This window comes from Xiphophorus hellerii, chromosome 3 (genome assembly GCF_003331165.1).
Source record: "Xiphophorus hellerii strain 12219 chromosome 3, Xiphophorus_hellerii-4.1, whole genome shotgun sequence".
NCBI classification, from domain to species: domain Eukaryota; kingdom Metazoa; phylum Chordata; class Actinopteri; order Cyprinodontiformes; family Poeciliidae; genus Xiphophorus; species Xiphophorus hellerii.
Window position 1 is genome coordinate 3,460,210 of NC_045674.1, and position 13,661 is coordinate 3,473,870.

The window sequence follows — 13,661 nt, forward strand, 5'->3', positions numbered from 1 at the left end:
TCTTCAAAATAAAAGCCGAAATCGAATTACACTAAATACTATAGGAGCTTTAGAGATAGTCCCCTTGATAAAAAACACATTGTTGCTATGATTAAACATCATAACTGTCCCAAGGTAAAATTAAGAGAAAACATGCGTCCAGCTGCACAACATCCAAAACCAGAAGGAATAATTGTCCAACATGAAACATGCTAATGCCTCAACCTAAACAAAGTAATTCGGAAAATAAAAGACTAAAAACAGAACAAATCAGAACTAACGTGATAGTGCTAATTCAAAATATTGCCAACATGAGCTACTCAACTAGAACTAATTTTCAAAGATAATTAAGAAATGTAAGACATTTCTTTGCAAATTTCTTTGAGTGATTCAATTTATATATTCACACAGCCTGGAGGAAAATTACAAAATATGCCAGGCAGTCACATTTTAAAATAGATCCAAGTTCCAACAGTAAAAAACACCTTTTTTTTCATTATGTCAAAGGCGCATTACTACGGAAGAGGATTAGGGCCACCGAAAAAGAAAAAAAAAAAAAAGAATTCTGACTTTAATCTCAGAATTCTCTTTTTTTCGGTGGCCCTAATCCCCTTCCGTACATTACTTATTTTTGTAATCTGTAGCAGATTTTATTTTGAAAATCAAACAGGAAGTACTCTTACAGCTCGACTAGTTGAAAATTCATTTAAAATAAGGTGCTAGTACCATAGAACAACAGTAAAGCGGGCAAGCAAGATAACCGTGAAAGAAAAGAAGCATTTTCTGTTGTGGGAAAAAGAGAAAAACTCGTTGTCGGCAGGATTCGAACCTGCGCGGGGAGACCCCAATGGATTTCTAGTCCATCGCCTTAACCACTCGGCCACGACAACTGGATAGCATATAGGGTGTGTAAATTCCTTTTTATACATAGAACCAGATCGTTTTTCAATCTGTGTATTATTTTGTTATTATCACGATTTTATTTATTACTTTAGAAAAGATGGATACATAACATTAGATCAGTTTTTCTCAAACTGTGGTCCGTGGGTTCCCCCTAGTGGTCCGCGAGGTACTTCCGTGACGTGAGCTCAAAGTGCGACGCTACAGCTAGCTTTCCAAAGATTGTGTTAAAAGTAATAATTGGCGTAAAACCGGCTCACTCAAAAGGAAAGCTTCAGATACCGGTGGAAAGAAAACAACTCCAGGACTACTTATATGATCAGAGGAAGCTGAGATTTTTGATATGTCATTCACTAGCGACTGTATTCCTTTGAACGGCTCTATGCGGTGAGCCGTACAACTCGATTCAGTTAGACAGAACTGTTCTTTGTTTTTTATGACTTTGCTTGGTAATGAATGATGCTCTGCTTACACGTCTACTATTGTTATTTTTATTTAATTAAATTAAATTAATTAAATATATTTAATAAGTACAATTAAAGTGGACTATTTTTATATTTAATGTTGCAGAAAATGATTTTTTGTTTCTGCTGAAGCACTCAAGTCTATGTTTCTTCAATTGTGATTCCATATTACAAATTTTATTAATGCACATAAAACTTGGTGGTAAATAACAGCTTCTTTTTTATTTCCATGTGTTTGACATCATGGGGAAGCTTAGACTCCACACTTTCAAAATCTGTAAATAACTCAAAATGCCCAAGTAGATGGGTCTTCATGTTTGTGACTTCGGCGTGGCCAGTCATACCAAACGGCACCATTCTTCTCATTAGGATGAACAAAGAAAACAACAAGTCAGTTAAGAAGCTAATAGTTTTATTTCAGGTTGCATTAAATATTAAGTTGTGTTATCGCTGGGCAATTTCAGGTTAGGTGGTCTGTGACTGTTCAACAAACAGTCCTCAGACTAAACAGGCCGAGGACTTTTTCAGGTTTGAGAAACTTCATTAGATGATCCACTTGCATGTAAACTTAAGAAAAAGCGTGTAGTCACCATAACTTCTCATTTAAAATTAATAATGTGATGTTTTAATCAATCTATATATACATACAACACATTATAAATAAGTTACCCAGAATTCTTCATGTCAAAAAACAAAATTGATATTGGGAGGCGACAAAGAAAAATTGAACCAACAGTACAAGTTTTCACAGGAGTATAATTATCATACATGTAAATACATGCAAAAATAATAACCAAAATAATCTTCAGAAAGTTTAGAAGCACCTGCCTTTTTGAGTATTGTGAATCCAAACCATTCAAATTCAAGAGTTTGTGGAAGATTATCAAGGTGTGGACTATGATTATAGTCAGTGACCAAGCACACACAGATGTGTCACGAGCGTCGTGTTGTTAAGCCACTACTGAACCACAGATGTCAGAAGTTGTACAGTGTTTTTGCATGATATGAACAGCTGACACTTGGTTATTATGGGTTAGACTGAGCTGCATAACCCCAACCCTAACCCTAACCCTAGCTCCAGGACACTTATATCATTGGTACATCAGTGTCACACTGGTTTCTTTCCAGTTAGTAAATTAAGAAATTTTAACATGAGTGTATGCTTAATAAACTGTTTCTGTAGCCCAGAGATCTTCCAGTATTATACAAACATTGGAAGATGTACAGAGTTGACACAAACCCACACTTAGCTTGTAGTTTTTATTTCAAGTTTAATGAATTTCCAAAAAACCTTTAAAACATAACAAAAAGTTCTATAGTGCACATGACATGTGTAAGAGATTCTACGTCACAGTATTAGCTGCCACAGCGCGTTATCTTACTTCCTTTTTCCATTTCTGGTTTAATGAAGACGCAAGCGGAAAGATTAAAAAGGGCTTATGATGGATTTTCCCATTTACGTATCGATTACATGACATATTAGGTTCCTCTGCAACAGCAGACTTTACTTTCCTAATAGTTATAGCAAACATTTCATTATTTCTTCGGCAAAGTATAAAATCATGCAAGGTTAAACCAGGGCAACAGCTTTCAAAGTTTCAAACCCAAGAAAAATCCAGAACTAAGAAACCAACATCTAAAACTTTCCCCAGAGTTAAATTTGCACATAACGTGGGTGTTTGCATATGTCTTCACTTTTCAGTTCTTCTTTTAAAAGGTTAGTCTGGTTCGCCCCCTCATACACAGAGTTTCATGCTTTTCTCATCTCCACAAACAAAACAAGACTGGAAGAAGGAGAACATGAACACCAAAGCCTGAAACACACTGTAGTCAGATTCAGTTTTAATAAATAATATATCTTTCACACCTTTGCACACAGACACAGTATGAGAACATGAAACTAGAACTCAAGCTATCAAGCGCTGAGTTCTGGAATGGCTCAGTAGCAGCTTCTACCTACATAAGGTCAACTCGCTGTAATCCCACAACAATGAACAGAATATATTTGTCAACTAGTGTTTCTCTAACTTTTTTTACTTTCTTTGTTTAGCATAATTTCAATTAAACATTTTCATAAAACTTATATCTTGAAAGTAAAATAAAGAAAGACTGTTTAGTATAACTCTGGATTAACTCCCCCTTTCACACCTAAGCGTTATCATTTCTACCCCATTTTTTCCATTTCTTACCTTTAAGCAAACCATTTTGTTTACATGTAGTTCGTCAGCAGTATATCTATCTTTTCTCTACTCTAGTAAAGTATTTTCTTAAATTATGGGGACAAATTGTGATAAAAATGCTCCATTCTCACAAATTTTTTAATTGGATTTTCCTGCATACCAACTAAACGGACCTCTTGTTGGTAGATATTAATTACCAGAGAATTATCCCCTTGGTGGATGGTTGAAAAAAAAAAATATTTTTAAAGGTATGAAATGGTGAAAGGATGAAATGACCGGTTTGGGAACATAAACATCACAGTAAGAACAGCAGTCTGACAAAAAAAAGAGCTTTACCAGCTAATAGATGTTAGCCATGAAATGTCCTGTGTATGAAGCAGCTAATAGTGCATTTATATTGTTTTTTTTTTAAATTGAGGTATGGAGCATCCAAGCAACAGCTTGCTGTGTATCTTTCTGGCCTGAACTGGAGCAGCCCAAGCATCCTGGACGATCAAAGTCCCGAACTGAAACCAGCCTGCAGACACGTTGATCGTCTCTCCATAGATCCTTCCTCCTTGCTTGCATTTCTGCTGCCTCAGAGGAGGTGGACTTTGTCACATCTTTCTCAGACAGTCTTCAGACACAAATATGCTGCAACTTGGACACTTTGGGACCCAGAGTGTAAATTAGCATCAAGTCCTTCTTTTCCAGGGGCTTGAGCGGCGCGTTCAACGAGATTTCTTTCTTGGCTACCTGGATTCTGTCCTTGACTGTATTCTTCAAACATTTCTAGGGAGGGAGAAAAAAAAAACTTCATTTAGATGGGGAATAAATGAGGATCAGTCACAAATACATAGAAGATAAAGATTAAACAATGTGAAGGTACTATTAGAGAATTTTTTGCACTTACATAGCTCAAGAAGGAAATGAGAAGTGCGAGCACCAGCAGCGCTGAGGCAAAAATAACCAGCAAAGGGGTTTCAGGTCCGATGGCATCAGCAGGACAATCTGGAGATAGGAACAGAGAGAACCACTTAGAACCTTCCACGTTAGGGATAAATGTAGGGATTATCACAAATTATTCAAAAATAGTAGCAATGATTTTAACACCAAACGATTTACGTATATTAAAAAGGGTTAAAAGCTAACTGGGGCTTTGCATACAACTTTAACCTGTACCTGTTTATACAGGAAGATGTTTTTCTGTCTAAAACAGTCTTGATTTGATAACCACAATAACCCACTTCACCATGAGGGGACTTCTTTTTACCTGGTATTGTGAGCTTAACTTTCCCCTCCTGGTTCTGCTGTCCCACAGGTGCAGCCAGAAAACACAGGTACACTCCACTGTCACTGCAGGTCACGTTGGGCAGGACGAGGTCAAGGGAGTCATCCTGCAGCTCCACTTTCCTGGTCACGTCTTTGTACCATCTGGTGGTGCCGTTTGGGAGGTATTTGGCCAGAAGGCCATCGCGCTGATGAGACGAGTCGCTTCCAGCCTGTGAAACCACAGCAAAACTTGTTACATGTTTGTAGGAATCTGAGAGATCAGAACAAGAATCTGACACAAGATGTTTAGGAACAGAAGCAAACACAAGCTATTATATATAGTGAGTTACCAGTTCTGTTTATATCACCAGTTTTCTTCATTTTTTGTTATTTATAGATTTAAGTAATCTATTATTAGACCTTTTAAACTGCCGCAGGTTGTAACAATATTTTCTCAAATTTTCTGAAGGCTATTCAAGTTTTTATTGGACACCAGCTGCTTTTCATCCATTTTCAAAGGAGCATTTTACTGCCACTGAACCCTGACTTACAAACTGTCCTGCTACTAAAATGCTTCCCAGCTTGCTGGTATGCTGAAAACTCAGCAAAGAATCAATTAGGAAAAGGATCTGTAGGCTCTTTGTTACCAACTAGTCATCAGGACACAATTTGTTCCTGTGTGAATCTTTGAAAAGTAGAGAAGATAAATGTTTTTTAACTTTAACAGTTCGTTCAGAAAGCTAATAGCAGAAAACATTCTACAGTAAACTAAAGGATGACACATTTCTCAAGTTATGTCAAGTTTGTACTTTAGTATCTTAAATATACATCTTTAAAAAGGGGGTGGTTTAAAACTTTTACATAGAGCAATTTTCACTTAGGTATGTTGTACTTATTTGACTCATTTTCTTTATTAAATACTTGAGTTACAGGTTTATTACAGAAGGTCAATAAAATATTACATTATGCTTCCCAGGTTTCTGGTAAGAATCAATTTCTTTGCTGATAATCCTTTATGAGGTCATAAATCAGTAAACAATAAACATGTTTGTATCATTAAACAATAAAAAAAACAGTGATGAAACATTTTTGATTAGTTATGCTAATTTGTAGTGTTTATCAAATGTGTTTTTTACTAGTTTTACCCTAAAGGATTTCTAACATATCTGACAGACTATGAACTAAACTGTAATCATTACACTGACATGGTCTAGCAAGCTGAAATCTGAGCAATGAATGGGCTTAATAATAAACAAACTGCAGTAAACAGTGAACCATAACAGCTTAAACAACCAGATTACAGTCTCTACTGGTGCTGCTGTTTAATTCTGACTTCTCTGTCGCAACAACAGACAGACTTCAATAATCCAGACTGCTGCTGTTCTTCTGATCTTGCAAGCTCAGTTTTATTTGCCCCAACTATTTCCAGTAACACATGAAGCCTTTAAAGGAAATCAAACTGAAACCAGCAGCGGTGTCGGGTAATGACAGGCGTGGATTTTCCCACTCGGATATCTGCCGCCCTTTCAAAAAAAGTTTGAATAAGCGGGTGTTCTTACCTTGTACCACCTCACGGCGCTGTACTGCACCCCGGGTATTTGTCTGGCGGTGCACCTCAGGGTAGAGTCCTGATCAGAGAGAGTGAAAACCACCAGCATGTCTTCGCTGTCAGCTCTGCTGGATGCCGAGCCCACTGACGGGTAGAAGAGAGGAATATGTCAGTAGGTTTCCCTTTCAGTTTGAATGACAGAAGCGTATTCAGAAATCAACTGGAGATTTCACATAAAAACAAAATCTATTAGAAACTCACCCAGTGACAGCAGCAGAGGAACACAGAGCAGGTGTGGAGTCATCATGTTGATGATTGAGTCCAAACGATAAACAGTCCGAGAAACGCAGACTGACTGTCTACGAGGTTGACTCCTCTTATAGCTAACTGTCGTGCACTGACGCTCCACCCTTTTACTTTTGCTTCCTCTTCCATGTTTACACTGCATAGTGGACTTTACCTTAGTACCAGTATATACTATACTTATTATTTGCATTTATGTGCCCGGTGAGGGAAACAAACAAAGAAAAAAAAAGAGGAAACTGAAAATTCGTTGAATTCTCTCCGGATCTCTGAAGAGCGTAGAGTTCACGTATAGTTAACTATAGCCTATTATTATATTATATTATTTATTTATACCTACTTTAACTATTTTACTGCCAATTACATTTTTGGACTTTAACTAAGCGTTTCGTTATGCTGCGTTCCGGGTGTATCTGGAATTTTCGAATTCCCAGTTGGAAAAATCAACTGGAACTCACTCGAAGTCGGATTTCCCACTGGGCAACTCCGACTATCCCCAGTTATGACTTCTAAGAGCGACTTGCCCTTTTTGTCCGCTGTAGTAAGACGTGTTGGAAATAGTTTATTTTACAAAACACGCATGCAAAAGCGCTTCTAAAATCAATGTTATATGTAGCGTGTGCAACTGTAAACTGTACAAATTAAAAAAAAACAAACTGTACAAATTAAAAGTAGTGCTCGCTTATGGAAATTAAAGCTTAAAATTATGTTTGTAAGATGTACTGTAAACTATGTTTATGTGTGTCGCCATGTTGACTTCACATTACGCAGTTCCGACTTCCGAGAGAAATGGGATGTTGGGGAGGAGACAGTAGGTGGCTCATTCCTTGTGCTGCGCGTCGGTGGATGCTCTCCTGCAGTTTGGATAAAATTAAGAAGTTAAAGAAATACAACTGTAGCCCAACTTTCCAAGCAACCCGGGAGACTGGAGAAGATATCAAGCAACATAATAAGAGCAACACAATAAAATCTTTAAACATTGTTGTCTTCTCCGACATGGCTAGTCTGACACCGAAAATCGTTGCAATCTGTGAGTATCAATGAGTAGTCTTTGAAATATTATTGCCTACATTTCTTATTGATTTAAATTCTTTTGACACCTAACTTGTGAAATGTTTGTCAAATTAAAATGAGCGCGTTTCAATTTTTCGTTTAATTATTATTTTTTGCACACAGAAGTTGTGAAGTATGTAGAGTGGATATTAAATACTCGAATGTAGGAAACAGAACATGAAAAAATGTAGGGTTTAGTTTTGAAACCATGCGGGGGCGACAGCGGGGGAACTGAAAGTGTTAACTTTATGTTTCATCACCGTGACAGCTGAAGTTTTTTTATTTAAAAACTCAAAGACTGTAAAAGCAATTCGATTAGAAAACACGTTATAATATAACGTGTATATTATATAATAATCATACTGATGATAATATTTTTGTCATAATGACATTCGGCTGAATGAAAGTGAAAGTTGCATATCCAGGTATCCCCCGTGCTCTACGTGGGGGTTTCCACGCGTAAGGGAAAGCATGTAGTTAAATGAAAGCTGTCAGGGAATTCCCGCCCCGCAGTGACGCAACTGGTTTGGTTAGTCAAACACGTGTTGAGACGTGAAAAACTAACCAAGATTTACAAGGAACTTAAAAAAAAAAAATAAAATCGAGTTTCGATACTACCAATAACAAAGCAACGCGTGTTATTGAACAGTCGTCTACACACTTTTATTTACTCTGTATTACTAGATATATATAAAAACATTTTAGATTTACTGTTGCTGTCAGTGTTTTGATGAAAACACACATGTCGCACGGTGCTGTGGGGTTGTATAAAATAGTTATTTCAAAGGGACGCGCTGAAAATACCATCAGAAGCTGCATTTCCATTACAAATGTGCGCAAACTTTGTAACTATTCATCTAATGTAAAAACAACACAATTTGCAATTGTGGTGTTTCCATTAAATAAGAAACACAATAAAAATCATACATGGATAAGTTTGTCATTCTCCTGCCACTTCCTGTCCTCCTCTTGTCTTTTCCAGCAGCAGCAACATTTGGTTGTTGATCACATCACTGGGAAAAATGATTCCATTGCAGTTTTATGAAATACTTGGATTTCGATAGAGCCATTCCAGCGCAAAAAACATCTTAGTAAAAACTTTTAGTTTTTTTGAAATTGTAATTTTTCCATTAAGCAAATTTATTATTGTAATTCCAATTTTCACATTTATATGGTCAATGGAAACACATCTACTGTGTAAAACAGTGAGATTAGTGAAAGAAACAAACAGGTGTCAGTGAGTGGCTTTTATTTAAGGGGGAACACAGCAAGTATTGTTACCTACATGCTGATTGTAGTGAAAGTTTGAGTAAACTGGAATAAATACCATTTAAGTGGATTAGAACAGCCAGAAAGTTGAAAACTGATCCACGCCGAGGTGATCAAAGGTCTACAGTTACTTGTGAGCATCAAGTAGAAAATATCTATGGCCATTAGGGATTCATAGTGAAAGAAAGATTACTAAAAAGTTTAAAACACAAAGCTTTAACCATTCACTCTGTCACCTATCAGGGTTAAACAGATGAATACTGAATTTTTAGAACCTGCTTCTTTCTTTTACTTTTCCTCAGGTGTCATGTTGGTGAGCAGCAGCTCAGCAGTTCAGCAGACAACTTCAGCGTTCTCCTGCTGTGAGCAGGCTGTAAACTACTTACATGAAGTTTCATGTGATCACATATGGAGTGCCAATAAGACGGTAAGATTTACTATGTTCATGTTAAATAGGTTTAAACATGCAGACAACATCTGCTGACAGAGATGAGTTGGATAAATCAACTTCCAGATCTGGATTGTTTAGATTTTCAGAAAGTGTTTTTTCTCTTTTCTAAAAAATTGGACTCTGAATAACTATAGTTGTAAACGGGGTCGGGGTGAACTGCTATACAAAGAAGGAAAGAGCATTTTCTGGAATTTTTACAAACTGAATAAAAACACAAAACTGTGCTTTAAGTAATCGACATTTGGTCTAAGATTCTTTATTTATTCTGAGACAAGTCCTGGATTAAAGAAATGAGGGACCTAAACAGATTCTGAAAAGCAGTTGAAATCTCACTTTAATCTATGAAATAGGATTTAGGGGAACTGAAAAAAATTCTCCCTAATCCCAGAAAAAAAACTGATACTAATAAGTCAGAATATTTTAGTTCTCTGAAGTAAAACATCAGTTTTTCCATTTGTTCCTGTAGAACATTGCTGTAATCGCTGATGGGACCAAAGTCTGTGAATCTCCATGCAAGGAAATCAATGACGACGGGATAATCCTGGACAGATGTGTGAACGTGGCCGTGAACACTGTGTGCCATGTACGTTTCCAGCTTTCTATTTTATTTTAATCTAACTCTACTAGAGCTTGAATTTAAAGTTAAATACTTGATAAGGGGTAAAATATGTGTATTTAACCTTAAACTCATCTTTGCAGGTAAATGGTGTAATTAAGGAGACATGTGTGACCTTCTATGGCCAAAAGTGTTCTCGCCGATTCACCAATGGGACGACAACGGGAAATAAGAGTAAGTCCTTACTGTGTTTTTTTTTTTTTTTAATCTGATTATGAAAGTTATGAAAGTTTTCATCTGATATTACTATATATTAACTTGTAAAATGTCTTTGGAGAACCACTAAAGATTGTCCAATTGTAGATAAATTGATTTATTAATCATAATAATAAGAAATCAGATTTTCCCTCAAGGAAATTGACACCCATTACAGTAGGGCCAAAAGAATTGATCGGATTAATCATAAGGAATTGATTTATGAAATAATCGTCAACTAGTTTAGCAATCGATTAATTGTTAACTGGAGTACAGAGGCTCAACAATGAATGCAGATGCATTCTTTGCTAGAGATGATCATGAAAGTAATGTTGTTATTGCATTTTAGGCAAGAAAATGTTTATTTTCTTATTTAAAAAAAAAGAACTGACATGTTTATTTCTATCTGTTAATGTGTTTCTAAAATTGTATAAAAAGGCTTATGTGGTTAAATGAAAAATCTGCAGAATATAAAATTTTTTATCCGATGAACTGATTCAATAATCAATAGAAATATCTATTACTAAAATAATCATTAATTGCAGCCCTGCATCACATACATACACACTTAGACATACATGCAGAAAAACAGAAAAAATGGAAAAAGAAACACATTAAGCATTAAAAACTTATTCCAAAGTTTTTAATGCTTAATGTGTTAAATCTGAATGATTAAATAAATAAATAAATGATTAAATAATTTTTAAATCTAAATCCACCCGGGGTGTGAATAATTTTGGCCTCAGCAGATCCCATTAAATGAACGAACAGTTAAAGCTCTTCTGGACTAATTATTGTGGGTTGTTTGTTTTTTTTATTTCAGATTCTGTGGTGCTGCTGCTGCTCACTTTCCTGACTGGACACCTTCTGCACTTCCTCAGTTAGGATTCGCCATGTCAAAAAGTGTGCAAAATACTTAGCTATATGGAAAAGCTGATTTTTTCTGACTGCACTTTATCCTCATCTCAGAAAATCTTTCATTCTCACCAGTTTTCTTTTTGTGTCATAAGAGCGGTCGGTTTCTTAGTGTCTTTTAGAACGGCTTCTGTCTGTTTTTCCAATGTGACTCTAAACTCTTTTTTATAATCTATAACCGATTTGTGACTGACGGTGCAAATGAAATTATCATAACTACTGTAAAAAGACTTATTTACATCCGACCAAATTCCCTAAGTTAAAGTTTTCCCCAAACTGTGTGAATGTATGCAAAAACACCTCTGAAGAACAAAACACTGGCAGCTGAACTTCAAAGTACTGTGACGTTTTTAGGTGGTGACAGAAACAAACAGTGAAATCTTGAATGAAATTCTAAACAAAGTGTTTTAGAAGAGCTGTGATTAGGTGGCCAAAAAAGGATCTCGTAAAGTATAGAAGGACTAACTGTTTTACTTTTGCACTGAAACGAGTCTTAATTGTTTGATTTTATTATTTCCTGCATCTACAGTTAAAAAGTTCTCAGGAAAAAAAAAAAACTGTGGATCTGAATATCGTTGAAGGAAGAAGCACTTTACTGGAGCGCCAAAGAGCATCTCATGGGTCTTATGTCAATATTTCCATAAAAGAAACAGAAACATTGAACAACTCTTTGACTTTGGTGCAACCATTTACTAAAATTGGCTAAATACAGAATATTTTTTAATATATTTGAATGAACGTACAAATTAACTGTTTGGCTAATTTTATAAAAATATTACTTATTGTTGTTGATCAGATGAAAAGAAAATTAACACTACAGTTATTTCTGGATTTTTTTTTAATTTAGAGAAATAAATAGTTTCAACTTCATAAATTTAGTCAACATGCCAAGAAGTTTGGAACAACCTGATCTAATGTAGCGGTACAGACCTAAGCAATGGTACAAAATGTTATTTTGACTGGTGTAGCTATATGTAGTATCCATATACTGAAAACATTTAATCCAGATTATAATAAATCAAACAACACATCAATTCTAATTTAAAAGTGTGCTGCTCGTTCGCAAATATAGCGATATAATCACTTTTAGATTCAGCATTACAAAACTGACATAGTGAATGTAAAAAGTTCAACAATCAATTAAGCCAGTTATCTAAATAATATGGTGCTTTTTTAAAACCATTTCTCCCAACATTAGTCCTCCTTTATAAGCTATTTAAAATCTAATGCAAACAACCATATTTCAGGGGTTTTTTTTGTAAAATGTTGTTTCTTTACACATTCCAGTATTTTGTCAGCAGCGTTTCCGTTTGTTCGTTCCAGTGTTATTCTCTCGTTCTACTTTTAATGCATTAAAGCTGTCGCTACGTTGATCAGTTAAAAAAAAAAAAATTCAGTTTAAAATAGTTTAAAATCACCCTGAGAAAATTCATAAAATTTGTAAAATTTGTAGCGGAAAAGTAAGGTCAGTGTTAAATATTGCAAAAAAGTATGCTTCTAAAAATATTTAAGAGCTTATGAAACATTTAAAGACTTGAACGAATAAAGTAAACCAATTAAGATAATGCCTGAGTATCAACACTGAAAAAGGGAGAACAAATTTTTGTGTATCGATACTTAACAATGTCACTACTACTGCTGCTGTCAGTACTATTTATTATTTTAATATGTTATTTATTATTCATAGTTTTAATAGCATACCTCGTTATAAACCACTTTACCTCAGCTTTATTCTGTTTGCTTTTATTTGTTCTCATTTACTTTCCTCTTATTTGGTTGTTTAGATTAGTTTTTGGTTTTTACTTTAAGGGAATCTAGACTAAAAACAAAACAAACAATTTTTTTGGTTCAGTTCATTTCTATTAACTGCTAGATTAACATACAATTTATGTTTCAAGATAAATTAATGAATGTTAAGTATTTAATTTTAATAATTGTTCAAGCACAATTACACTTTATTCTAGACCAAGTGATCATTTTAAAGGCTCCGTCATTTTGAAGTTTAGATTAGTTAACACTCCTCTGATGCTCTTTGTTGCTCCAGAAACACCTCAGGTCTTCCTAAAATCACAGAAACTCTGGCATTATGCTAAATTATAGTAACTTTTAGCAATAAAAATCTATATTACTGACATCAGGATGGACATAGGAAATCACGGTTCCTAAATGAGCTGTGGTGAAATCTAACATTTATACTTTGTCCTTCTTTGTTTTATTTCTTTTTTTGTAGTGATTTTTTAACCCATGTTTTAATAATGTGTGTCCATGTTACAGTCCAAGGAAAATAACTCAACCAATCATGTATTGATGCCCAAATTATTCTATTTTGTTGTTTTTGAAAATCTTGCCATATCATGTTCACCACCTGCCAAACATAACCCTTTATTGTTTACAGTTTTTATACAGAGTTGCCTTAGTCCATGCAGAGGGCCAAGTTTGTACTGTTGTGTTGCTGCTGCTTCATTTTCTTTTGGAAAAATAAAAATGATTTTTGCACACTCCAAACCACTCTGTATTATTTATTTAAACCAACTTG

The 13,661-nt window shown here is 35.2% G+C and overlaps 2 protein-coding genes and 1 non-coding gene across 3 annotated transcripts; 1 reads left to right on the forward strand and 2 right to left on the reverse strand.

The window, feature by feature from the left end:
- Positions 1 to 787: 787 nt before the first annotated feature.
- On the reverse strand, positions 788 to 869 carry trnas-aga (transfer RNA serine (anticodon AGA)). Its single transcript has one exon. It is a non-coding gene; the product is annotated as a tRNA-Ser (tRNA).
- A 1,720-nt stretch (positions 870 to 2,589) lies between these two features.
- cd83 (CD83 molecule) lies at positions 2,590 to 6,949 on the reverse strand. Its single transcript, XM_032558670.1, has 5 exons — positions 6,585 to 6,949; positions 6,334 to 6,467; positions 4,776 to 5,004; positions 4,416 to 4,513; positions 2,590 to 4,294 (listed from the first exon to the last, which is right to left on the reverse strand). The coding sequence occupies exons 1-5, from the start codon at positions 6,817 to 6,819 to the stop codon at positions 4,142 to 4,144; spliced, it is 849 nt and encodes a 282-aa protein (XP_032414561.1). The 5' UTR covers positions 6,820 to 6,949; the 3' UTR covers positions 2,590 to 4,141.
- Positions 6,950 to 7,299: 350 nt separating this feature from the next.
- Positions 7,300 to 13,630, forward strand: LOC116717350 (uncharacterized). Its single transcript, XM_032558671.1, has 5 exons — positions 7,300 to 7,656; positions 9,251 to 9,375; positions 9,866 to 9,982; positions 10,099 to 10,189; positions 11,034 to 13,630. Exons 1-5 carry the CDS (start codon positions 7,416 to 7,418, stop codon positions 11,093 to 11,095), a joined length of 636 nt encoding a protein of 211 aa, XP_032414562.1. The 5' UTR covers positions 7,300 to 7,415; the 3' UTR covers positions 11,096 to 13,630.
- The last annotated feature ends 31 nt before the right edge of the window (positions 13,631 to 13,661 follow it).